Source organism: Phodopus roborovskii, unplaced genomic scaffold, assembly GCF_943737965.1.
Source record: "Phodopus roborovskii unplaced genomic scaffold, PHOROB, whole genome shotgun sequence".
Classification (NCBI taxonomy): domain Eukaryota; kingdom Metazoa; phylum Chordata; class Mammalia; order Rodentia; family Cricetidae; genus Phodopus; species Phodopus roborovskii.
This window is the reverse complement of record NW_026126623.1, coordinates 266,569-294,496: the sequence shown is the minus strand read 5'-3', so window position 1 is coordinate 294,496 and position 27,928 is coordinate 266,569. Positions and strand designations below refer to the sequence as shown.

At 45.1% G+C, this 27,928-nt stretch overlaps 1 protein-coding gene across 1 annotated transcript in view; it reads right to left on the bottom strand.

The window, feature by feature from the left end:
• The window catches only part of Adamts17 (ADAM metallopeptidase with thrombospondin type 1 motif 17), a 289,908-nt gene that overhangs the window by 9,588 nt on the left and 252,392 nt on the right, over positions 1-27,928 (bottom strand). Inside the window, exons 18-19 of the mRNA XM_051206509.1 lie at positions 15,179-15,383; positions 11,131-11,283 (exon numbers count right to left, since the gene is read on the bottom strand). Of these exons, the coding sequence (XP_051062466.1) occupies positions 11,131-11,283; positions 15,179-15,383 (358 nt within the window). The remainder of the gene's footprint in view (positions 1-11,130; positions 11,284-15,178; positions 15,384-27,928) is intronic.

Genomic DNA, 27,928 nt, shown 5'->3' with positions numbered 1-27,928 from the left:
GACTCATCCTAACACAGAGGTTTCTCCTCTTCCTTTTATAAACTTCTTTAAAAGATTTGTTGATTTCTTGCATTTTTTGGTTTGTCTTTTCCTCCATTTCTTTAAGGGATTTTCTTACTTCCTCTTTAAGGGCCTCAGTCATCTTTATAAAGTCTTTAAGGTCATTTTCTTCTGCCTCATCTGCCCTGGGATGTTCAGGTCTTGCTGGTATAGAATCCCCAGACTCTGGTGGTGTCATATTACTCTTTGTGTTGTAGGATGTGTTCTTATACTGTTGCCTTCCCATCTCTCCTTCCAGTAGAAGATGTAGGTGGGGCCGCTCCTGGTGGGTGCAGGGCCAAGGCTCCCGTGGCAGCAGATGCTGGATGGTTTGGTCTGCCCCCAGTTCTCTGGGGATTTGGTGGGCAGGCCCTTTTATAAACTTCTATTTGCCTATGGACTACATGTCTTCTCTCTATCCAGAGGCAGTCCTTTGTCCCTCCAGGGCAAATATTCCTCTTTTCCCTGCTTCTTTTCTTTCTTCTTCCCCATCCCCTGTCTCCTCTTGGTCCTCAATCTTTGTCTCTCTGGGGCAGGTAAATCTTTGTGCTGAAAACTTGGTCATCTTGGTCTGTCCTGTGCCAATGCAGTCCTTTTACCTGGGAGTAGTCATGTCCTCCTTTCCCCCCATTCAGCATGGGATGCCAGAGTCTTCCTTTTTAAACACCATTCACTCTAATCCCTTTACAACAATTCATTTCTCCTGGGAAAAGTCTCACTGAGCCAGTGGTTGATGGACATTTATGATCATGAATAGGAGACATTTCAACTTTAGATTAGCAGCCATATTCTTCTACGAAGAACTGACACTTCTGTTTTAAGTGTCCCACATCTCCAGGGTTGAAGACATAGGCTCTGCATTCAGTGGGGGTGCAATGAGTTATTGGAACTATTTTCTAGAAAGTTCTACTGTATCCCTGGAGGTGGCTGTGGCAGGTCAGAGCTAACAGAAACTAACTGTCTAACCATTCTTACCTTTGTTCATGTAGTTAAGCTTTGGCTATTTGGAAAAAATGTCATAAAAATGATATTTGTAAAAAGTTCATTATGAAAGAAACAGGAAAACGGATCTCAGCATCTGCATGGAATGTATCTACAGTTTACAGTTTATTTTGATATTAAAGGACCTTATATTAAAAATTCAAACATTTTAAGACCCAAGTATAACTGGGATAAAATTAGGGATATCATTGTAAACTGCTAAAGATGATTGAAAGATAAAAGTTAATGGTCAGTCACTGAATAAACGATTAAATTCTTTAGTTTACTCAAAAGTATGTTTGTAGTCATGCTAAGTATTTATGTAATTTATTTACAGGGAAAAGCTTGGAGAGAATGACCAATTTATACCTCCCATTTTATAGTCTTCTGTATATGTTGTTAAAGTTAAGCCTGAGGCAAGTAACTGAAAATAAGTTTAAAGTAAACTTAAACCTCGTTTAATGTAAATAATATTCAAAATCAGATATATTAAAATACAGAACCTAAGAGGCCACTTGACAGCTCTCAAACCCTCAGAGAGTGAAGTGTTTAATGGGAGGGAGAGGCAGGAAAAGATGGTTAACTGTCCAGATTAGTGGGTAAGTGGCTGTCACTTTTAATTGATAGGGGAGCTTCTAGCTGCCCCCCAACTTATCCTCACCCAAGTCCTGCCCCCCTTTTTTAAAACAGGGTTTCTCTGTGTAGCCTTGGTCATCCAGGAACTAGCTGTGTAGACCAGGCTGGTCTTGAACTCACAGAAATCCACCTGCTTTTGCCTTCATAGTGCTAGAATTAATGGCATTCGCCAGTACTGCCCTTTATCTGAGTCTTTTGAATAAACATTTGAATAAACATTTCAAAACCAAGGCTCAGTTACCTGCCCCAGGTCTATCTACAAGTCTAAAAGTCAGGGCTTGCATCTTCCTGGGTCCGACAGGCTTCCTCAGTGAGATAGGACTCACAGTCAGGTTCCAATAAAAAAGCAAACTCAGAACTACTATACTACTGTTACTTGATGGGGGGTGTCCTTCTATACATATGTTTCTCTTATTGGTTGATGTATAAAACACTGTTTGACCAATAGAGGCAGGAAGACAGGAAGGGCTAGAAGACAAGGAGAATTCTGGGGAAAGTAGCCAGAAAGAGACCACCAGGGATGTCGTAGAGACTAGGAGGACAGGACATGCCAGGCATTCTCTGGTAAGGTAAAGCCATGTAGAAACACTTAGATTAGTAGTTAATTAGGGTTAATAATTAGAGACTGGGAGGACAGGACATGCCAGGCGGTCTCTGGTAAGGTAAGGCCACGTAGAAACACTTAGATTAGTAGTTAATTAGGGTTAATAATTAAGACAGAGCTAGCCAATAAGAAGCCTTAGTCATTGCCAACAGTTTTTATAATTAATATAAAGTCTTTGGGGCTGAGAGGGGCAGCAGGACCTGGTGGGACAACAGTTACAGACTTTGAAGCTTACATTTTATATTCTTTATGCTCCAATGATAATTTAGAAAGAACTTGCTTTTCAATGATAACTGTAAATAATCAAGCCCCTGTGCCCATGTACATAACTGAATATTCCCATATGGAAAATGAAGGTAAAGTTAAAGATTAAGATGGTTAGATGTTTCTAGAATGGAAAGAAAGAAAAAAAATCAGTTTATACAATTGTGAAGCTCTGAAGACGTGACAGATGAAACTTGAAGATGATGAAAATGTTGTTAAAACTTGTTCAAAGGTTAACATATGGATGGATAGAGTGCTGATAAGTTATTAATCTAGCCTCAGTAACAGTTATAAACACTGGTTGCTAAAGCTTTTCCAAAAACAACTAAAATTATCATTGTCATAGGCTCAAAATTTTTTCTTTTGTTTTCTTTTTAAAATATAGACTTAGAAAGGGCTTCTCATTGTGCTGGAAATGGCTCTGTCCTGTCCATAGCTATCCAGTCCTCTTATGGTGGCAATGTGTGGACAGTAAGACTGAGAAAAGAGTATTCAAACTTCTGTCCTCAGCTGCTTCCCCTTTGATCTCCTTCATGCCAGGAAACAGATGAATGTTCATTCTTATATTGCTAACTTCTCAGGCTTTAGTTTTTGCTATGGCTCGACATATGAATCTGCTTGGACTGTTTGCAGACACTTATTAACTGCTTTCTCTACAATGAGGACTTCAATACAGGTTAAAACAGACACAGTCCTACTAATATATCTAAAATGTTCATCTCTCTTTATCAACCTTAAAAGTTTCATGTATGCTTAAGTGAGTCAAGGCTTGGTCCCCCACCCCACCCCCTATCACAGCTCAGATGGGCTCTGGATCCCTTGTCTGCTAAGTATACGTCTCAGTCAATGGAGATGCCAAAGCTTAAGCTCTCCCACCTACTGCCTATCCCTGAGGATGTGTTGGGTGGACTCTGTCTTCCTGACCTTTCAAACAGTGCAGGCCTAGAAGTTTCAAATATAGGTTTAAAATAGACATCCTCACCCAAGCTCCTTAACTTCATGGTCTGTCCATTGTTTCCTGTGGAACAATCCTTTTGTACATTGTGTGAATATATGCCTCTGATTAGTTTAATAAACAAGCTGACTGGCCAATAGCTATACAGGATACAGTTAGGTGGGAAGCCAAACTGAGAACGATGGGATGAGGAAGGGCAGAGTCAGAGGAGTCACCAGCCAGATGGAGAATGACTCAGACACACAAAATGGGATAGAGGTAAAAGCCACAAGCCTCAGAACAGCACACAGATTAATAGAAACAGTAAGAGCTAGTTAGTAACAAGCCTGAGCTATTGGCTGAGCATTTGTGATTAGTATTAAGCCTCTGAGTGATTATTTGAGAGTGATCATGGGACAGGGAAACTCTGCCTACAAATGGCCCCCAGCATGAGACCATATACATCCACAAAAGGGGTTTTAAATATACAGAAATGGAGCCAGACACCACTTTCTAGTCTTGTGTCTCTCATACCTGCTGTGGTACAGAGACATATCTCCTTGCAACTGCTAGCATGCCATGAGATAAGCCACATGGTGGGTTCCCAAAGTCTCTCACATGGGCTGCCATATAGAGAGGTGTCTTCCAGCCTCAAGCTGCTTGGCGAGTTTAGTGTTTTGATCATATAGACAGAAAAGGTTACAGATATACAGTAAAGACAGATTCAGATGGAAAAAAATCTCTAAAGAGGTTACAATGTGTTTAAATATATACATATTTATATATATATATATATATTTATAAATATATATATATATAGGCTTGGGAGAGAAAAGAAAAAGGGTAGAAAAAGTCCTTAAAAAAATCCTGGCTATAAGCATAAAGAAATAAACCTAAACAAACTATAAGAGATGTGATGTATATTTAACCTGCTCAAACAAACAAAAAAGTCGTCTTTGGCTGACTTGTATACAATGTATAGTATGCTTATATTAATGTAGATATATGTGGTACCTTGAACGTTTATGTATTTTCAGAGCAGGGGAACCAGACACTGATGGGAACAGATGGCTCAGGTGACCCAGCATCCAGCTTCAAGGTTGATGACTGAGATGATCCAGCTTCAGAAATTATTTCAGCTAAGACCTGATTAACAGTGCCCCCAGACAACAGGAAGCAGTCTAGAGAAACAATGCTGACATTCCCAAAATATTGGTTATGGATGTTTGTTATCATTTAAGGGGGGTTGTTTACAAGCTGTTATTTGTAATGATCAGGAAAAATGCTAAGCAAAGGAGATTAGATTCAAAGATCTCTTTCTGAAAAGAAAAATGGAGGATATGGAAATGATAGGATTATTGAAACTACTTAAACCCAGAAAAACTATTAATCTCAAATATTAAATTGGTATGGATTTTGGTTTATTGATACAAATTTAAAGTTAATTTTGTTATATTATATATGTATGTTTCTATTCTTGTTTAAGGTATTTTGTTTATGCAATTCATTTAGAAATGTAACATATAATTAAAAATACAGGTTGCCATCTATAATAATCAAACTTATAGTCATGTTAGGTATGTTTTCAAGGTTAAAAAGATCTTCAGTTAGATAGATGGTCTTCAAACACTTAGAATAAGGCATTTTATGTTTAATAACCCAAGGCTTTTATGGCAGCACCAGTATACTTTAGAGAAGATGATGGGCATCAAAGAAACTCTCTAAGGAGTTTGTTTTCTTTATGGGAAAAGCTAGTTATGTGGGCAAAGAAACTGCCCTTGCTTCAGTCGCAGATGGTTACTGTCCAACATGGACCAACAGGACACAACAAAGGTGATTGCTAAACTCTGCGAAGACAAGGAAGACAGTTCTTCAAAATTCCCTGCTTGACAGGATAGTCTGTCCGATATGCTAGACCTATAGGCCAGAGTTGGATGCTCCAATGTTACAAAGGACCTTTGGGTGACTGTCTAGGCAGCCTGATGTCCCTGTCATTGGGTAAAATTTCAGCCTTCTGGGGTCTTTGATGGAGTTGAAGACTAGATAGTTATAGTTTTCCTTAGTTATGACAGAAGGTAAATTAGTTATAAAATTTTGGATTCATAAAGATAAGTAAATAAATAATAGAATATTTTTCCAATTTTGTCAAATACAAATAGGCTGGATATTATAACTGCAACTTTTACTTAATAATTGTTTTTACTATGTTAAAAGTAAAACTTTCTAGTTAGACAAAAGGGGAAATGCTAAGGCATAATCTTCTTTATACACTGTGTTAATATGTTCTCTGATTGGTTTAATAAACAAGTTGACTGGCCAATAGCTGCACAGGATACAGTTAGGTGGGAAAGCCAAACTAAGGATGATGGGATGAGGAAGGGCGGAGTCAGTGGCCAGGTGGAAAATGGGTCAGACATATAAAATGAGATAGAGATAAAGACTACAGAGCAGCACACAGATTAATAGAAATGGGTTAAGTTGTAAGGGCTGGTTAGTAACAAGCCTGGGCTATTGGCTGAGCATTTGTAATTAATGTTAAGCCTCTGAATTGATTATCCAAGAGTGGCTGTGGGATAGGAAAACTCCGTCTACAATAGTCCATGTCATATCACAGCAGATACCCATTCTTCTGGCAGGCACCATCCAGGAGTCAACCTTGGTCCTAAGGCTGCTCCCAAACAATCTCATCTCATTAGCCTTGCTGGCTCCCAAATCATGGCCTCCAGGGACTGATCCTGTGTGGGGCTCTCCTTTTGGTTTCCCTTGCATGGAGCCCCTGGATCCTTGAGCTCCTTGGCCTACTGGTCCCACTCTTCTTGTAATAATAACTGCTCAGGGGAGAATTGGTAAGCCAGATGCTCCTGACAATTTCCCCAGGTCTCTTACCATAGCTTGCCCGTCTGACTTAACACCTGTGACTGGTGTTTCAGCCTTCTTAAGATCCCTCTCCCCCAACGTGTTCCCATTTAGCCAGAAGTAGTTAGGTGACTACAGATGGACCTCACTATCAAGGAAAGGCTGGAATGTTATATCCAAAGTGGGTTCCTAAAATGGCAGCGCTGCTGACAATGTCCTAAATGATGGTCTGGGCTCAGCTCAGGCTGGACACTGACTAGGCAAACAGAAAGGTTGCCACCTAAACTAGGAAATTGGTGAAGCAGATTTCTTTTGTCAGAAAAAGTCATTACTTCCCTTACTCTACCTTGGCCAACTACCTCTGGCAATAGAGCATCTATCCCCCTATTAATTCAAACAAGCCTGCCACAGATCAAAGCCCCCACACTAACTCCCAGGCTGTTCCAGCTTGCACACCTCCTGCTGCCACAATATATACCTTCTTAAAACTGCAAGGCTTTCCCTACCTTCTGTTCTCTCTGCATAGCCTGGCAGAGAGGTTCCCCAATAAACCTTGCATTTTGTCCCCAGAGTTGCCTGGTTTGGTGCTTCCACTGTAGTCTTATGTACATATATTCAGATGCTAACCCTTAGGACAGCATCTGCAGGTATGTGGTTTCTCTGTCATCTCCCTGGGACAAGCTCTCTTTTCTCACAGCACTCGGGTGGAAGTGACACCTCCTGAGACCCTCAGTTACAGTCTCCTCCCAGGACTGGCTGTGTAGCTACTACCTCCCACCAATTACGGGGTCCCACTGATAGAAGGAGACTAGGATGGCCCAGATGCCTCCCACCAATTACGGGGTCCCACTGATAGAAGGAGACTAGGATGGCCCAGAGTGCTAGTCTTCTAATTCCCATCTAGGTTGCTTGCTTACTAGGCATAGGAAGATTGTCCACAGCAATGGGTATGAATATGTAGCAGACTCCATGGGCAAAACAGCAACACTGCTTGCCAAGTGGGATGGCAGAGAGGACACTGAAGTCCTAAAACAGGTCCAGTCTAAACAATAAAAAACCCACGGGGAAGGTCCATCCCATGGCACCCACATTCATTGTTCCAGTCATCTGGAGAGTGAGGTCAGGGGCCCCATGGGGAGTTATGTTTACCTCTCTTTCCCAAAGAAGCCAGAAAGGGAAAATCATGGGCACAGTTCTACTCTGACAGGGCTGTCCCTGCTCCTATCCCCAGTGATAACATCAGAGAAGGTGGTGGGGTAGACACCTTTGGGGTCACTCTTGAATGACTTCTATGCTCCTTCAACTCCACTTTGTGCCCAGCACACCCTGTGTGCACATGCACACTTGCAATTTAGCATCTCTAGGCTCTGATCTGCATGGCAGAGCAAACCTTGAGACCTGGCTTGATGCATGGAGTTAAATCATGGAAGGGCTGTGGGCTGGTTGTTCTCTGGCCAGACCTGCTACGAATGGAGTGGGGTGGCCAACTCTGGCACAAAGCCACTCAGCCTGCACAGCGGCCAAGATCTGTGGAGGTCATTATAGTCTATGGTTCCTCATTCTTAATGCCAGGGACAACTGAGCAAGCTGGCTATGTCAAGGTGGGCACCATGCTCCCGCCACAAGTTGCTCTGAAAAGCCAAGAAGCATTCACTCGCCAGGGCACAACTAGGAAGGAGAATGCTTCTTGAGAAAGGTGGGTGAGGGCTGCAAGTTTGAGGGATATTGTGCCGAAATCGTCAGGCAGGGAGGACCCTGAGAGTAATGCGAGAGGGAGCCACATGATTAGTGGTTTTGTAGAGCTGTACAGCTCTCCAGGATCGTTTCTTATTTCTAATCATTGTTGACGCTTTTGCTACTCTTTGTAGCAGAAATTCAAAGTCTTTAAGGAAACAAAAGTGCCCAAAACCAGAAGGGCTGTGCTGAGAAATCAAGCCTTGGGCGGCTGTTGGCAGACTGCAGTACCTACCCTAAGGCTTACAGTTATAGGCACCAGTCCTAGGGCTCCCAAAGCCACCACGTGCCCTGAGCACTAAACTGGGTCTAAGAGTTTGGACCTTGCCAGAAGAGAATTGGCGAAGGGCTAGGTTACCTCAGGCTTCTTTTATGAACGACAGGAGTGATGAGGCTGGCTGGAGAAGAAAGGGGATGTGGGGTACAGGAACAAAGCAAAGAAGAATCAATCGCTCTGTAACCCCAACAATAGACGGGCTTGTGGGGCCCCAGGACTCACCTCTCCCTCATGCCTAAGACTCACTGTGGCCATAGAGGCTTCCAATCCCTTCCAGGCTGTGTCTAGATAGCCTTGGTCAGGGAAACCTGACTAATGAGGCCAGGTCAAGTTGATGAAAGACCTGGGGCCACAACACTCAGTGTTAACTGAGTGACGGGTTTTAAGCAACTGAGCTTAGTTGTCTATACTACATCTTTGAGGAAGAGGCAGAAACAGCTTTTGTGATTCCCATCTTGGAGATACAGACCAAGGATGAGAGAGTGTCACAGACACACACAGACACACACAGACACAGACACAGACACAGACACACACACACACACACACACACACACACACACACACAGACACACACACACAGACACACAGACACACACACACAGACACACACACACACACAGACACACACACACAGACAAACACACACACACAGACACACAGACACACACACATAGACACACACACAGACACACACACACAGACACACACACACACACACACACACACACAGACACACACACACAGACAAACACACACACACAGACACACAGACACACACACATAGACACACACACAGACACACACACACACACAGACACACACACACAGACACACACACACAGACACACACACACAGACACACACACACAGACAGACACACACAGACACACAGACACACACACAGACAAACACACACACAGAGACACACACAGACACACACACACACAGACACAGACACACACACAGACACACAGACACACAGACACACAGACACACAGACACACACAGACACACACAGACACACAGACACACACACACAGACACACACACACAGACACATACACACAGACAAACACACACACACAGACACACACACACACACACACACACAGACACACACACACACACAGACACACACACACACACGACACACACACACACACAGACACACACACACACACACACACACACACAGACAAACACACACACAGACACACACACACAGACACACACACACAGACACACACACACAGACACACAGACACACAGACACACACAGACACACACACACACACACACACACACACACACACGGGGTCAAAGTGCTGAACCTTTCACTTGCTGTCCCCACTCAGCATAGCTTCTCTGGGTTGCAGAGTTCTTTTGCAATGGAGACTTACCCTGGTGGCCCCATGCTGAACTTCACTAACTCATGCTTCTGGTGCATATCAACCTTGTTTGGGGTGGGGGATGAACTGATGACCTTAACTCTGTTTCTTTGGTAAGAATTTGTCAAGGATTAGGAAGGTCTTTTGGTCTTCTCCAAATCCGCAGTTACTTACAGGCTGCATTTTGGTACAGCAGGAGACATTGGGTTATTTAGCACTGGAAGCTTTTGGAGGATTTGTGCTCTAATATAGGCTGGGGACAGCATGGGCATTTCTGTAGGTGCCAGAATCTGGAGGTTCAGCTTTCTAGTAGAGAGGCCACTCTTCCTCTCAGAAGCCAGAGGCAGAACAAAACTACCTGCCTGGGACATATTGTCAGGTTTTATGCTGAAACCCAAATCCAGATTTCCAGGAGCCATTTTAACCATGTTTAGATATCAGCTACTGATTCTGAGATCTTTCCGGGCCTGACTGTGCAGGTCAGGTGATTGCAGCTGCTTCTGGAGACACCGGAAGTGTGGAGAGGTTTTCAGTTGCCCAGGCCATAAGGAAGCAAACATACTCTCTGCGTTCATGAGATACCGAGTCTCTGCAACCGGGCTCTCGGGACAATATATAAGCTAGATCTTATACAGACCTTAGTCCTCAGTAAATATGAACCATCAAAGCTACTGTGGGCCCAACAACAAAGAATAAAGTTAACTGAACAGCCTTGGGACACTATGCAGGTGCAGAGGACAGCCTCAAGTATGGTTTTCACCTTCCAGCTACATTTTTGTTGGTCAGGTTTCTCACAGCCATGGAATGCACTGATTTGGTGAGGAGGGTTGATTGGCAATAAGTCCTAAGGACCCTTTGATCTGTACTGTCCGAGCACTGAGGTTACAAGAGAAACTACACATCTAGTTTTGACAAATAAGCATCATTTTGGGAAACAGTCAACTGCCATTTGAACCACAGCGCTTCAACATCTCCAAGGACTCCTGCCTTCTCTACCCTGCAGCCTCTAGGCTCTTGCTTACAAAGTGAATGACACTTCACAGGCCTTGAAATGGGTCAGTGTAACCTAGCTCCTAGATTTGGGAGGCTTTCATTATGGGTAGCTATGTGGTTAGGCTATGGTAGTTTGCTGGGGTACCACCAGCATGCTGCAAGGGGACACCGACTGTGTGCTTTAGGCTGCATTTGTTTTACTTCCAGATGCACATACCACAGTGGGATGCTCCCAGCAAGCTGAAAAGAGCAGTGCCGGCTGGCTGAAAAGAGCAGAGAGGATGCACGCGGGCTCAACAGTGAATACAGTTCTGAGGAGTGGGGAAAGGAAGTGAATTTGCCCCATTCTGAGCTCCAGCAGATCAGCCCATGCTAGCTCACGCTGCCATGGCCAGAGGGAAACCCAACACACTGTTCTCACCTTAGACCAGTCCCCAGTTTTCCACTCATAGCAGCCAGAGTAGTCCTCACACGCTTCCTCTGCTTTTGGCCTTGTGGATGCATCACATTTTCCTTGAGAGTTGGTGCATGTCACAGTTCGTTTCTGGGTCCCTTTGCCACAGTCAGCAGAGCACTGTAAGACAGAGCACGGGTGCTTAGTACATTCCAGTTCATTTCAAGTTCATTAACACCACTGAAATCCCCACTGGGTACCATAAATGGGGAAGCAGAGATGATGATGCTACACATGCCATCCTTAAATGTTCATGGTTTTCAGTCTTGTTATTCCCTCAGGGGACCCTAGCCAGGTGGCCAAAGATGGATACAGGAGACCGGACTCAGAAGAACTCATGATACCTAGGTGGTCAAATGAGGAAAATAGAATTTAATGTCCAGCTGCTAGGTCTAAAAGATCAATTCAGGGAAAAAGTTCAAAGGGCAAATAGCATGAGCTGGCAGGAGAAGCAGGGGCCAGCTGGTGACAAGTGGGGATCTGATCGTAAAAAGATCTGAGCTAGCTGGCCTCTAGATACACAAGGCAAAGACCTTGATCAGAAAGGAGGCGACGGCTAGAAGCTGTGGGTGTTTCTTGTAAGGCAAGCCTGGGATTTCAGTGTGGATATCAAGAATGGAGAGACCAGCATTCCACACAGTAGCATGCTTTACTTGTTAGAAGGCAAGACACAGCTTGGAGAGGGGATCTGGGCAGAGCCCGAGGAATCACTAATGATGATCAAGCCCTCAAGAGCTCAAGACTGCAATGTCCTCATGCAACAACGAATGACAAAAAACTCATAGAGGTGGTTCACAGCACTTGGGTGGCAGAGGTGGATGGATCTCTGAGTTTGAGGCCGGCTTGGTCTACGGAGTAGACACACATTGGCGGATGAGCAGAGGGGATATGGCCTGCAATCCTTAGTCAGAAGGCAGAAGGAATACAGACTGCAGCTCAGGCAGCCCCCACCCCTTTAATTTGTTATGTGTGACTCCAGGAGCAGCACCGTCTTCCCACATAGAAGTGGAGGAGGCAAAAGGCTGCATTCTGCAGAGCAGACTTCAGGCTAGCTCAGTTTAGTATATGTAGTGCCTGAGGGATAATGAGCTAAACTTTTTAAAAGTTCAATCATGTCCAGAAAAAAAAATACATACACAGAGGGTAAGCATTATTTTTGACATTTGAGTTATTGATGCTTATCCTAAAGTTATACCTACCTACCTTATTCTTATGAAGTTCTTTTTTTATTTAAAATGTTATGTATATGTGTATAAGCTTGAGTGTATGTGCCCCACACATGTGATGGTGCCTTCAGAGTCCAAGGCACATTGTGTGCCTTGGAAGTACAGTTACAGCCAGTTGTGAGCCACCATGTGCATGCTGGGAACTGAACCTAGGTCCTCTCTAAGAGTTGCCAGTGCTGTTAACCACTGAGCCACCTCTCTGGCCCTGTGTGAACTCTTCCTCCAGGGGTATTTTGAGATTAAGCTTGACTGACTTGCCTCAAAAGGCAGACACATGTCTCAGAACAGGGGTCACCTGGAAGATCCGGGGAAGCAGGTGTGGTAAAGGGCTAGGTAAAAGTGACCACTCCATAGCAAACTTGAGGACAGTGGGCCTTGTGGCCTTGCAGGGCCATTGCAGTGAACCCAGGTCACTGTAGTGATGGCACAGGACACTCCAAGACCAAGTCCTCAGCACAAAAGAGATTTACAAAAGAGGTGAGAAAAGGGAGAAGGGATATTTTTCCCAGAGGGACAAAGGACCTGCCTCTGGATAAAGCAGATGTGGCCCATAGTCAAATGGCAGTTTACAAAGGGAAAAGGGTGACTCCCATGTTAGGATGGATGAGTTGGTTTGTTTGGACTGGGCATGTTAATTAGGGTAGCCAAAAGGGGGGCTTCTGATGATCGGGCTTCAATGTTTGGGTATCTAGAGCTCCCTTGCTGGCTAGCTTTAGGGATGTATGTATAGTATACCAAAGGAGAGGGAAGCGGGAAGGACAAGGCCTGCCCGCGCATGCTCACGCCTGCCAGAGCCCTTCTGTTCTGCCCCAAGAGGCTGTCCTGTTTCCCCCTGTGGCCATTTCCTGACTACTTCAGCAACTCCACTTTTACCATTGAACTTGTGGGCTATGTCCTGATACCTGTGCCCAGCAACTACAGGGCCAAGTTAACACCTTTTCTCATGACCATTTCCGGTGTCATCCTACTCTAGTCTGTGTTTCCTGCCCTCTCTGGAGTTTCAGTCACTGCTGTCCAGCTGTCTCCTTGGCTAAGGCCTGGCTCTGCCCTCTATGCTCAGTATCCCATTCCCTTTAGGCTCTCAGCCCTGAGGAAGGCAACGGCAGTCGATGTTGCAACTGATCCAGGAGGGTGATACTCCATCTCTCTGTACTGCTCCTCAGGATGGGGCCAAGAAGCTGAGGGAAAGAGGGTTCCCAGCAACCTGGAACTTCCTTCTGATAGTTGATCTTCCTTCCATTAAAGTCATGAAGAAGCAGGGGAGAAGGTGGGTGGTGAGGGTGATCAATATTGGGGTGAATAAACTTCTAAGTCTCTTCCCCCATTTAAAAAAAAAAAAAAAACAGTTCCTAACAGAAGGGCCATAGGCATATTGACTCACAGCAGAGGGGACAGAATGCCAGCTTTGTGGATGATTCAAAGGGGATGGTTAGATTCCATGTTCAGGCTGACAGCATCAGATGGATTCATGTGGACACTGGCTCAGGGTTAGGATTAGCCATGTGCAGAGGGACAGGCATAGAGGAATGTCTTTAAATCCTGATTTGGTGGTTCATGCTTCTCACATGGTGGTCTTCCCTGCTGTGATAGGACTTGGAATGGATTTTATTTCTCTCACAGGGAAGAGTCTGAGTGAAAAGTTTGGGGACTTGATCTGATTAAAGAACAAGTCTTGTTTGATTGAGATTGAGGTGGTCCAAGCCCTGGGGATCACCTGGCCTAGAGGAGGGGAGGGGACTTCACATGCTTCTATCTCAAGAACTGAGGAAGAATTCCCATGAATAAGAAACTAGAAACCTAAGTGTATATAAAGAAAAAAACAAAACAATAACAACAAAAAACAATCAGTGCTGAAATCCCCCCTTCATCAACTATCATAGAGGGCAGGATGAGGGTCTCAGTCCTTAAAGATGCACATTTCCATATTTGTCTGAAATGAAACTTCAGTTTAGAGCAGCTGATGGCAAGCTTTCTGTTCATTAAAAATGTCCTGAATACTTTTTTATTCAAAATAATTATGTTTGGCAATCAAAGGGAACTTTAAAAATATTTTCCATTCTGAAGAGTGTCTTGGATTTGGCCTCCTTAAGTTTCCTAGACTACTCTGGTTTGGTGGAACCAAGAGAAGTCCGTCCCTTTATTTAGCTATTTTTTGTTTGTTTTGTATCCAAAAAATCAACATAATTGTAATGTCAAGGCAAAGCCCTGAAAGATGACTTCACCAAGACAAAATGGTATTCCCAGGATTGGCCTTTGTACTTAAAACTTAGGCCTTGACCTTGACTTTGACTTCTTTCCAACAAGTGTGTGTGTGTGTGTGTGTGTGTGTGTGTGTGTGAGTGAGAGAGATTTGTAACTCGGACTTGCATACCAAAGGCTGTCCCTCCCAGTGCCTGACTCCTGCAACCATCCATCCATCCATCCATCCATCCATCCATCCATCCATCCATCCATCATTTATCTACTAATCATTTGTCATCTATCTATCTATCATCTCCGGGTGAGAATTTGTACAAGAAACGGAATCGAATAGTACTTTCTCAGTGGTGTGCACATGTCCATTCTCAAAACTACATTATGTATGTTTGTTTGTCTGTTTTTAGCTATGTTGTTATTGTAGATGAGGCTCAAGGAAGTAGCTGGAGTGCACTTGTGATGTAATCAAGGGGCAGAGAGAGGACTCGATACATGGGGATGAATTACAAATGCCCTGGAGCAGGCAGCACCCAGTGGGCCCCGTGGTTAAGGCCTACAGGAACTTGCATGGCTTCAGTCTCAGTGGCACTCACCTCTGACCACTCTGATGCCTCCCAGATAGACAGGCAGTCCTGGCCTTCACAGCTCTGTACTGGTGTCGGCTGGGGTTCTGAGCAGTAGAGGGGCCGAGTAGTGACATGTGTGCCATTCTGTAGCTGGTGCATGCAAGTCACCTCCCGATGTTGGACACCCTTCTCACAGGTTGCTGAGCAGGGGCTCCACTGACCGGCCACCCACCTGCCCAGAAGGAGAAAAGAAAATAAGCTGGAGGTGGGTGAATGGGAATGGGGAAAGAGACAGATCTAGAGAGCTTTGTCATCAACTCTGGAAGTAATTCCAGGGCTTCAGAACAGAGGGTGACCTGAGCTGTCATCTAGTTAACCTCCCATGGCAGGTTAAATAATATCCCAGCTGGTCCCTCCCTCCCTGGAGTGGGATCATATACCTTATCTGTATCATAGCACATGCTTAGTTCAATGGAGTGTGAGTGGACATGGAACTGGTTATGTCTCAACAGCAGATTAAAAAAGATATTTAGTGTGTGTGTGTGTGTGTGTGTGTGTGTGTGTGTGTGTGCATGTATGTTTGGAGACCAGAAGAAGTTATTATTGTGTTCCATCTCTTTTCCCCTATGCCTCAGGGGCAGGTTCTCTTTCTGAACTAGGGCTAATGTTTTGGCTAGGTTGGAAGCCAGAAAGCCCCAGCAGTCTTCCTGTTGGCATCTCCCCTTGGGCTGGGGTTACAGATATTTGCAGAGATAATCATGGGTGCTAGGATGCAAATTCTCATTTCCTAATCGTGGACCAAGCATTCTGAACCACTAAGCCATCCTACCACACCCCCATTCAACAGAAGCTTTTATTGTGGTTATGGGGTTGGCGGTTCTGTTTCCTGCTCTCTGCCGTGAGAACCCAGCACTATTTTAAGGCAAGATGATATTTGTTACAACAGCATTAGCTGGCTGATACAGTCTGCACAAAGGTCTTTCCAGAGCCTGAATGAGTACACCAAGACCAGGTCCTCCATGCCCTCCATGGCCCGAATCATCAAGACTAGAGACAGTAACTCTTGATGATGGCATCTTGTGGGCCAGTGGAAAAAAATGCCAAGGATGGCACTTGAAAATGCTTTTCTAAAGCTGTCTACTCACCCACTGTTTCAACCATCTGTGAATGTGTGTCTCTCTGTTGGCTTCAGGGTATTGGGAAACAACTGAACAGTTTGAAAACCACAATTCACTACTAGTACACAAATCAGAAGGCTCTTTTGGGGACACCAGTGAATGGTCTCTGCTTGCTCCTTAGGTGATGAATAATCTTAAGCCATCCTTCCTTATATATTCCTAGTGCCCTGCAGCTTAATACTTGTTGAAGCATCTCCAACTCTAGATGGTGAGCATGGATAGTCATTCCATTCTTTATTAAGATAGCTCTGAATACCATTTAATGAGATCCCATCAGGCCACCTCACTCTTTAGAAACACTGTCAGAAATTTCAGAACCTTTTGAGTGGGCACTGGATGGTGTCACTCATTTTTCTCTCTCTGGTTCTACCTAGCAAAATTCTTCCTGTTAGACCCACTATTGATGCAAGAGGGATAGGGATGACTGCCTACTGTGTGGTGTGGAAGTGAGAAGAGAACATATGCTGTTTACAAACTGTTGATAGAAGCATCCAGTCTATGTAGCCTGTGTACTCAACTCTGTGCGCCCTTAGCCCTGTGTATGCTCAGCTCCCTGTACACTCAACCCTGTGTACACTCAGCTCTGTGCACACTCAATCCTGTGTGCACTGAGCTCTGTGTACCCTCAGCTCCATGTGCGCTCAGCTCCCTGTACACTCAGCTCCATGTGCATTCAGCCCTGTGCACACTCATCCCTATGCACACTCAGCCCTGTGTGCATTCAGCCATGGTTGTGCTGTGATCCCATTAGTAGGTGATGGGAAACGGGGCAATGAGTAAGTATTCAATTTCAGCACCTATTGACTGTTCCCACAGCACTAAAATAACGTCTTATATATTTTTTCCTGTTCTAGACTTCGAGGTAAGAGGAATTCTGAAGCCCTCCTAATTGTCATGTTCTGATCAGTCACTGATTCTCTCCAAGTAGATAAATAGAAGGCATGGACTGAACATCAGGAGAGAAGGCAAGCATTTGTTTTGAAATAGAGACACTTTCCTCATAAATGATTTCTAGCTTGTGTTACTTCTATATTTAAACATCTTTAAAGATTACTATTTATGTTAGTATGTGTTAGTTAGTGTGTGCCTCAATTTATGTCTGTGCACCGTATGTGCAGGGTCTCTTGCAGGTAGGAAGACAGTGTCATATACCTTGAAACTGGAGTTCCAGGCACTTGTGGGTTGCCATGTGGGTGCTGGAAACCTAACCCAGATATTCTACAAGAGCAGTGAGCACTCTCAACTACTGGGCCAATTCCCCAGTTCCTTATTTCTGTATTTTTAAGAAGCCAGATCACACCTCTGTCAGTTGTATTTGCTGCTCTACTCTATTTTCTCTCTCACAAGCTGACTCCTAAATTGACTGTTCTGACTGACTGCTGCACTGACTTTGGACTTATAAATGTCAGGTATGAGGGTGAGCCTAGCATGGGGCTGGTGCACCTGAGCTGGCCCCCAACTGGAAAAGCATCTCTGAATCTGTTTGGTCTTTTGTATTTCCCAAGTTTGCAAAGAACCTCTGAGCAACTGTGATCCTCTCTAGGGTCTACCAGATGTACCTTCAGTCCCAAGTTTGCAAAGAACCTCTGAGCAACTGTGATCCTCTCTAGGGTCTACCAGATGTACCTTCAGTCCCGATATCCCACAAGATGCCACCCTCCACTTACTACCTACATTCTGAGGGTCCATAGTCACGGGCTCAACTGAGTGTGGTAAGCTACTCTGGTCGATAAGGATCACACCAGGGGCTCACCCTTTTCAACAGAGTCCAAAAATAAAACAGAAGGAAGAAAATGTTAACCCAGGTAACACGGGAAGATTCTGAAGACATGCTGAGTAAAATAAACTCATCACAATGACTACACTTATATGAGGTATCGGAGTACATGTGATGGTTAACACTGTTAACTTGGTAGGTTCAATGAAGAGACAAACCTTTGTGAATGTCTGTGCAGAATTATTTAGATTGGGATGAGGTGAGGTAATCTAGCCTAAGTGTAAGCAGGGTCATCTAAGCTTGAGTCCACCCTGGGTAGGTGGAGACAGCTAGGGGAATGTCAGCATTTATTTCTTTGCTTCTTGGCTAAAGACCTAATGTGATCAGTTGCCACCTGCTCCTGCTGGCATGTTTTCCCCAGTGTGATGGTCTGTATCCTCATGCTTGGAATGAAAATAACCCTCCCCTTAAGTTGTTTTTGTCATGTATTTTGTTGTAGCAACAAGAAAAGTAACTAATTCAGCAGTCAAACTCACAGGGAATGATGGAATGGGTAGGGAGTTTCTGCTTGATGGGGCACTAGGTACCTGCAGAGCCCTTCTGCTGGCAGCATACCTTCCCACCAGAGACATGTGCTGAGCACTCTACAGGGGTCACTGTGCCACATGTGTAGACTTTTCAAAGCTTATTTTGGCTGCTGTTTAGGTGGATGTATGTCTGCTTCTCTTGAAAAAAATAACTCAATGAAGCATAAGAAGATTAGTGGGGTTTTTTTTTGGCAGCTGAAAACAACCACTTCACTGGTGATGGGAGATGTCATTCTGTACATATGTTTCTCTTATTGGTTAATGAGTAAAGCCTTGTTGGCAAATAGGAAACCAAGATAGGTGGGACTAAGAGACAAGGAGGACTCTGGGAGATATAGTAGAGGAGAGTCAAGATGTAGGATGTGAGAGAAGAGGTCCAGATCCTCTCTCTGGTAAGATAAGACCACATGGAAATATTTAGATTAATATAAATGGGTTAACATTGAAGACAGAGCTAGCCAGTAAGAAACATTAGTAACAGGCCAACAGCTTTATATCTAATACAGCATCTCTGTGTGTTATTTGGGACTGATGTGGCTCTGGGACCAGGCCAGTAGGGAAAGTGCTTGTAACACACTGGGAGAACTATGGCTGTAGAAAGTCTCCCTCCAGTGCCTAGAGCTCTTGGATACTACTGTCCCACTCAACACTACTGTGCTATACAAGTTCCAAATCCTCAAGTGTAGGAAAGGTGCTTTGCAGTTTGTTTTGGATTTTGGGATATTTGCATATATATCAGGAGATCTCCCAGGCATTAAAAATCCCAGTCCAAACACAAAATTCATATATGCATGTGCACAAATGCACACGCACACACACTTGGCCTGAAGGTATTTCAAGAGTTTTGACCATAACCTGTTACTGAGCTCAGGTGTGGAATTTTCCATTTACAGCACCATGTGGACACTGAAAAAGTTTTCACATTTGTGGCATTGTTGGATTTAGGAGTAGCCAACTTTAGCTTGTACTTGAAAGTTATACTATTTTAATTAGATACTCTGAGTAGATCAGTGACTATAATACACACACACACACACACACACACACACACACACACACACACCTGGAAAACATAGCTCAGTTGGTGAGACCCTAACCACACAAGCATGATGATGCTCCACTCATAAAGTACCAAGCTTGGTGGTGTGTGCTTATAAACCCAACACAGAGGAAGTAGACCTCTGGGGCTTGCTAAGGAGCCATCCTAGTCTACTTGGTGAGTTCCAGGTACTGAGAGACTCTGTCTCAACAAAAACCTGAAATGTATGTTGCCTAAAGAAAGATGCTCAAGCTTGACCTCTGACCTCCACCCATACAGCATTTACACTATACCTACACATCCACACACATGAACACACACATGAAGACAATCTATCACAGACATGTATATGCATATGTGCAGTTCAAGACACATATGTATACTTTAGACATAGGTATATACACTTTACTTTCTGATACTGTAACAAATGACTAAAAGCCTAATAGCTGAAGACATCACCAACTTGTGATGTTGTGGGGCTGGAAATATGAAGTTTGCCCTAAGCGTTGGTGAGCTGGTTTCTTCCTGTCTTTTCCAGTTCCTCCTCAACACTGCTCCATTGTTCTAGTGGCTGAGGCAGCAGTGTTGGGCTGAGTCTTAATCATCTCCTAATCTCTTTTGCTTTCCTGTGATCACAGGGGGTAATCTATAGGTCAGCTCAATGACAACCTATATCTACAGGCTTAGTTAGGTAGGTCTGCTAAAAAGAATCCCACAAACTGGGTGGCTTGAAGAAACAGAAGTGTGGGGACTGGAGAGGTGGCTCAGTGGTTAAGAGCCAATAAGACAAGGGAACAGCATTGAAGATGACTAAAAAGAAGACACATATTTCCAGATACTTTCAACCCTAGAAGAAAGGGTGACACACGGTATTTCAACATAATACCAGATAACAAAGGAATTATCTAGGAGGCTCAGGTTAACCACATGCACCCTCAGTGTGGGGGATAAGGATGGATCTGGTATTCATGAGCAATTGGAATATTCACTACGTTTGCTCAACAAGTCCAAGTCAAGAAACAAGACACCTATGTGTAATTCTGTGTGCTTGTTACAGAGGTGGGCACATTCCAGACATCAATTCAAACAGGCCACACATAGACTTCCACAGCCTAGGATGGATGAAAAACCATTCTATCCATCCCAGGATGTTTCAGGGCAGGCCGCAGCCACTGAGCTAGTTAGTTTGCTCAATCCCAGCCTGTGGGAATCAAATGCATACATGCTAAGTCAGCATCGTGTTGAGTCCAGACTCCAGGACTGTGATGCCCTGTGTAACATCCTAGCCTCTATGAGTATATATGCCTCCCTAGGGATTACACAAGCAGTAAAGAGCTGAGAGACACCCTCCAATGAGCCAAACTCCCCTGAAGAGATACCCTCTGAACTGTTGAGCCACCTGCAGCTCTACAGTGAACTCTGGTTCCTAGCTTTTGGAACAGTTGTCCATATCGGGACAGGCTTTGGTAATGTAGCTGTCTTTGGGTCATTTCTGCTTCTGCAAGTAACCCCCTCACACATATTCCTGTATGTAATACCAATAAGCTCATTGGCTACCAAGTTAGGCTTTGGTGGTGTTAGTTAGGGTTCCTATTGCTGTGAACAGGCACCTGACCGCATCAACTCTTATAAAGGAAAACATTTAATTGGGGCCCATCTTATACTTCAGAGGTTTAGTCCATTACTGTCATGGTGGGAAGCATGGTCGCATGTAGGTAGACATGGCACTGGAGAGGTGGCTGCAAGTTCTACATCTGTATTTGAAGGTAGCAGAAGACTGACAAGGAGACTGACTGGCTTGAGCATCTAAAAACCTTAAAGCCCACCCCCAGTGACACACTTCCCCAAAAGGCCACACCCTCCTATTGGAGCCACTCCCTGTGAACCTATGGGGGCCACTTCCATTCAAGCCAGCACAGTTGGTGTCTGTGCTCTGATCTATTGTCGATTCCCTATTTTGGGGTGAATAGACCTTTGTTCAGAACTCTTTAGGAATAGTGTTATATGACAAGGGGCAGGTCTCAGTGAGGGTAAAGGACAGAGGATGGGCTGCACACTTTGTAGCCAGCTCCACAGACCTTCCCGGTTGGGTCTGATTCAGCTCTGGGAGAGGCCTGGCAGTGTGGCCAGGTAAGGAATATGAGTCATCACTTCCAGGTGGTGGAGTCCGAGGCAATGGCGCAGGGGATTGGGAGAGCCTGATCATACATACAGAGTGATAAAGGCATGAAGAGTGAGGGGAGGTACAAGAGAATGGCAGGTAGGAGGCATGATGAACCAGTCCTCCTCCCTGTCTCCCAAGTAGCTGGGAGTACAGGCATGTTCTGCCACACCCATCTTGGGGCCCTCTTTTCCAGCCATGTAAACATCCTTCTGTCCATGGTACACTCGACTCACTGCACCTCATGCCCTGACAGCAAGAGATGTTGATTTATTGACGCCACATAATCTCAGCTTCCCACATGGTACCTGGGTCTGATGGACCCAGACTCAAGTCCTCACTCTACCAGCTTGAGAGCTCTATGACCAAGAAGGGTCCACAGCCCGTCCCTTCTTTATAAAACATAGGGACTACTGGCACCTCACAGGCTTGTGGCTAGATTGGCTGTGATGACCTTTCCTGAGGGCCTGAGAAGTTGGTGAGTTTGCCTGACAGGTATAGACTACTGTGACCGTGTGTGGTGGTTTGAGAGAAAGTGGCCTGCAAAGGGAGTGAGTGGTGCTATTAGGAGGTGTGGCCTTGTTGGAGTAGTTATGGCCTTGCCACTGTGGGGGCAGGCAAGCATCACTCCATGTCACAGTCCACTTCCTGTTGCCTTTTGATCAAGCCAATGCTTGCTTGCATGCTCCCATGCTCCCACCATCATGATAATGGACTAAACCTCTGAAACTGTAAGCTGCCACCTCAATTAAATGTTTTTCTTTGTAAGAGTTGCCGTAGTCATGGTATCTGTTCACAGCAATAGAAACCTCAACTAAGACACCATATAACTATTATTTAAAATGTAGACATTGGTTCTGTCAAAAGGAGTTCTGTTTCCCAGGGAGCCCTGGGAAGGGCATCTAGGTGGTCATCCTGAAACAAGCTTAATAAGGTCCCCTGAAGTTAATTTTTCCCTAGTTCTTAAGTTTGCATGATTCAGATGGGAGGAGCAGTCACAATAACAGGACTAGTTACTATAGCCTGAGATACCTTATTTCCTTGGAGCTTTTGGCTCCTTATGCATTGGGCAACAGCAGAGCAATTGAATATTATTTGAACAGCAAACAAAGCATCTAGGAGGAACCTAGCACAGGGAAGCCTACGGGATGTGAGTGCACTTTTCCTGGCACAGGACTTCTGTCCCCTGGTATGAATGCCCAGCTGAGAGAAAGCCAACACTTTACCCTGCCTCACTGTGATGACAAGGTCTTTCCTAGGACACCTGTGACTTTGTTCACTATGTGAGCTGCTGGCCTGGGGGCGGGGAGCAAGTGCAGAGTCTTTCCAAGAGCCCTTCCTCCCTGTCTAACGTCAACCAACACTGTAAGGACCACGTGTAGCCCGGACCCTCCCATCTGCTCAGGACTGTGTCCCCCTCCCAGCTCCTGGCAGACTGGAGCTAGCAACTCTGAGAACACTCAGATAGCTTTCACACATGCCATTTATAGTTTCTGAAGACAGGAGACCACTTTTATTAAACAGATGTGTGAAGGAGGAGCAGCAAGGAGTTGCAATGGTGATTCTCCTGGGGGAATCAACAGGGCCCCTTTACTGCCGCTGTGCATGAGGCTTCAATTCTGCCTCTCTCCACTTAAACTCAAGAATTATGAGTTCTCATATACCAATCCCTGAAAAGTAATATTATTCACATATTTGTTTTTTTAAAAGAGGAAATGAAAATCTGACTGCATCATGCTGGCCTGTGGATATGAGCACCCCTAGAAGCAGGCCTTTCTGTCTGCAGGGCGGCCCAGAAAACTGCAATGTTCTCCTTGGCATGGCCAGCAATGAGCAGTCCAGACTTCAACTTTGTACATCGTGATTAAAGCTAGGATGAGCATTAGTGTATGTTTGTGGGGATGTTCCTTTTCATTTTTTGGGGGGCAAATCTAAGAGAATAATTGTAACAAATGGTAATTCTGCACTTAATGGTTTGAGGAGTGCCAGCCTGTTTTCTAAAGTAGTTGTTTCATTTTATATTCCCAGCATCAAGGTATGAAGACTCTGAATTCTCCACATCCTTACAAATAACTCTGTAACTTAGTAGATGTGAAGTGGCCTTTCCCAATGTGCTCATGCTAGTTTTTATTGTGGTCAAATGTATGTGACACAAAACTCACCTCTTTAACCACTTGTATATCCACAGTTCCATGAGATTAAATAAAACTGCAAAATCCTATCATCACTACTAGCAACCACCTTTTCTCATCGTCTCAAACTGAAGCTGCACCCATCTAACTTCTCTTTCTCCCAGGACTGCTGACTTTCACCCTCTGGGAGTTCACTGCCACAACAAATACAGCACTGGCCCTGGCGTCACTTCCGATAAGTCCTAAAGGCCTGTCTGTGTTGTAGTGTGAATCATGGTTTCCTCTTTTTTGAGGCTGAACATAGACATCAATCAGGAAAGAGACGTGTGGCCAAATCAGATAGTGGGCAAAAACTAACAGAATAAGTCACAGAAGAAATGCAAATGCAAACATAAAAATAGGCAAATTGGTACACACCAAGGAGGAAAAATATCTACTTATCATCACTTCCTGTCCACAAACCAGCAATGCTAGAAAAAGTAACCAAGCCAGATTTGTCTGTTATTGGCAAGATGGGAATTCCTACTTCATATCGGGGACACTGTATTTTACCTGTTAAGGGATAGTTGTCAGGTGCTAGCCTGGTGTGGCCCCATGGTGCTGGTGCTAGTGCTGGCCCTCCTCCATCTTAACAAGTCAAGTTGAGAGAGCAGCTTTCTTTTGAGCTTTCAGATGTTGGACTCCAAAACCTTAAGCCGCCTGTGTGGGCCAAGTCGTGTCTGCTGAGGAATTTGGCCCTGCGGCCTCCAGTCTGGGACTTTACACTTTAATATCCCAAGCTGGCAGCTGTGGACTCTTTGACCCAACCCCTCAAAGGTCAGGAGTGCATCACATCCATCTCCCATCACTGGTTGTCACATGCTACTCCATCACTTTCTCTTTGGCTTTCATCCTTTATATTTCTATGACATGCTGATGCTATATTTGCCTTCAGGTTGGCTTAACAGGTTAGCCTGAAGAATTCCTATCTGAAAACCTTAGAGAGAACAACAAAAGCTCCTTCAGGTGAATGGTGAGACATGGTTTTCCCAGGATGTGCAAGGAATGACACCCAATAGAAAGGAACACTAAAGGCACGAACTCAGAGTTCTGCAGGTCATACCCTGGGCAGAGGTCCCTGAACAGCTGCCCCAACAGGCTTGCCCCACAAAACTTATTCAATATGAAAAATGCAGGCAGATTTCCTCAGCATCTTGCCCTGTGGCTGTCCTGCTTTGGCTATACAAGGCTCAGAATTTTACAAGACTCAGGAAATATTCATCAGAGGAGTTCTCAAGGGCTAGAGTGTGCCAGCTCCACTGCTCCTGGATGTGGAGCTGAGGAGACAGGCTATGCTAAATGCAGACTCTGGAGGTCCAGAGGCCACCTCATACCAGCTGCATACCCTGCAAGGGTTCTAGTACATGGTGGTGAGGGTCAGGGGTACAGGCTCTACCACCCCATCCTCAATACCTTTACTGCAAGCAAGCCACACACCCGGTCCTGACTTCCCCAGAGCATCCATCCAAAGTCAGCAAAGTCCCCTTAGCAACACTCCAAGGCGATGGCTCACTGATATAGTTTGAATCCCTGGTTCTTGTTAATGTGCCACCATGTTAGAAGTGCTGGTTGGTGGTCATGACTTCTAGAGGCCGTATGGGTGGTGAACTTGAAAAGAAAATGCCCCAAGGTGACAGACAGGCAGGGTGGAGCCATGTGGAGACAGCTGGTGCCTGGAGATCTCAGCCCTGAGTCAGCGGCTGGCATTGGGTAGTGTCAACCTTTTCTCTTGACTGCAGTGAGCAAGGGTATGTGATGAGCATGACACGTCACCACAAACCTCATTGCAGATGGCAGCTGGGACACTTGTGACCCTGACAGCCCTTCTCCTGATGCCCCTGGGCTGTGGATGCTGACCACTCTGCCATCTGTTCCTCTAGCTCCTCTTCTAAAGCAGATCACCAGTCCCTTCTGTCCAGTCTTTGACTCTTCAGTTACCATGAGGTAACAAAGAAAATCCAAACTAGAAAATGTGTCCCTGGGATTGGGGAGATGTCTCAGACAGTGAAGTGCTTGCTGCCCAAACATGAGGACCTGAGTTCTATCCCCAACACCCACATAAAAATACTGGGACGGCAGTGGCATGCTCCTGTTGCTCCAGAGCAGGGCAGAGGACACAAGAGGATCCCAGTAACTCCAGCCTGGATAATCAACCCAAACCAGCAAGCTCTGGATCCAGTGAGAGGCCCACTGTAAAGAATAAAGTGGAAGAGAAGACACCTAATGCTGGCCTCTAGCCTCTGTTGGCACACACACTCACACACACGATCATGTACACATGCATACAGTGCACACACACACACACACCACATACAGACCCACATAGTATACACAGACATACCACATACTACATAGAGCCAGAGACAGACAGACATACATATATCCTGCAGAGACAGACATCCCAAACAGAGAGATGCACGCATGCACACACACACACACACACACACACACGCACGCACACACACACATGCATGCACACGCATGCACACACACACCAGAGGGAGGGGGGAGAGAGAGGGAGGAAAGGATGGAGGGAGGGAAGGAAAGCAATGTGGTTCCTGGGACACCGGACCTCCAACTCTCTACCTTGAAACCCTGCTGGTGTGGCTGGCATTGGTTATACAGCAGAAGTCCTGTCATGGCTATGGTGCTTAGGGGTGTGTATGGTTACAAAGTCCAGGCATGATAAGGCAGGAAAAGGGGCTTGGCATGAACTATTTCCTTTACCACATTGAGACAGTTATATCCCCCAAAGGGGAACCTCCCAAGGGGATCTCAAATATGGCTCCTTCTCCCCATGTCCACAGCCCCTCGCCAGAGGTAAAGCCACTAAGAGGCTCTTCACGCATCAGGTAACCCTGGAAATAGCTTACTCTGTACCCTCCCGTGCCACCTCTGCTGAAGACTTTCATCTCCTGTACCTGACTTTCAAGACACAGCTTGATGATGTTCTCATTCGTTCATCCCGGGCCCTGTCTCATCTCAGGGAGGATCACAGACATTTCCAGGAAGGTGTATAAGCAAACAAAATATGTTTTCAGACTAAGGGAATCAGAAGGAGGAAAGTTCAAGGCAAGGGTAAATGGCCTCATTGCCCCTACTTCAGTTGTCCAGGGATGCATGGGTGCTCCTTGATCCAGAGATGTTGGCCTGACTCCCTCCTCCTGCCTGGCCCTCCCTCCTCAGTCAGCCATTGCAGGAGCTTCTTCAGTGTGTACATTTCTGACCTCTGCTTGCATGCTCAAGACTCACTAAATGGTTGGAATGATTTGGCTCCTACAAGAACATCCTTGCTATGGTCCTGAGATTCCTAAGGATAAAGAGACCCGGGTACAGTTTGGACAACACAGCTATATCTTTGACTTTGGGTAACCACTGGCAAGGTTTCAACCTGTGAAATGAGTACTTATGTTATGGTACATGGCCAACTATGCAATCCTTTCTGCACTAACTCATGACTGACAGGAAGAACAGTAGGCCGGGTGATGGTGGTGCATGCCTATAATCCCAGCAGTCAAGAGACAGAAGCAAGTGAATCTCTGAGTTCAAGTCCAGCCTGGTCTATAGAGTAAGTTTCAGGATAGCCAGGGCTACACAGAGAAACCCTGTGTGTCAAAAAGCAAAAGCAAATTATCAAAAATATGAAAGCCAGCATCCTTCCATCCTGTGCCCTTGCCCCCCCCCTCAAAGGTGTCAGCCACGTCTCCCTCTCCTCTGTAGTGAGCCTGTAAGGCAGTTTGTTCACAGCCTAAAGCTCAGTTTCAACACACGGGGAAGACTGTATTAATACTTCTGCTGGATAAAGCAAGCATCAGTTTCCTATAAAAAGTTACAGTGGGATAAATCTATGATAAAATATTCATGCCTGTCCTCTCACTACAGAAAGCTTCAGACATCCCAGTCAGATGGAGTCATAGCAGCTGC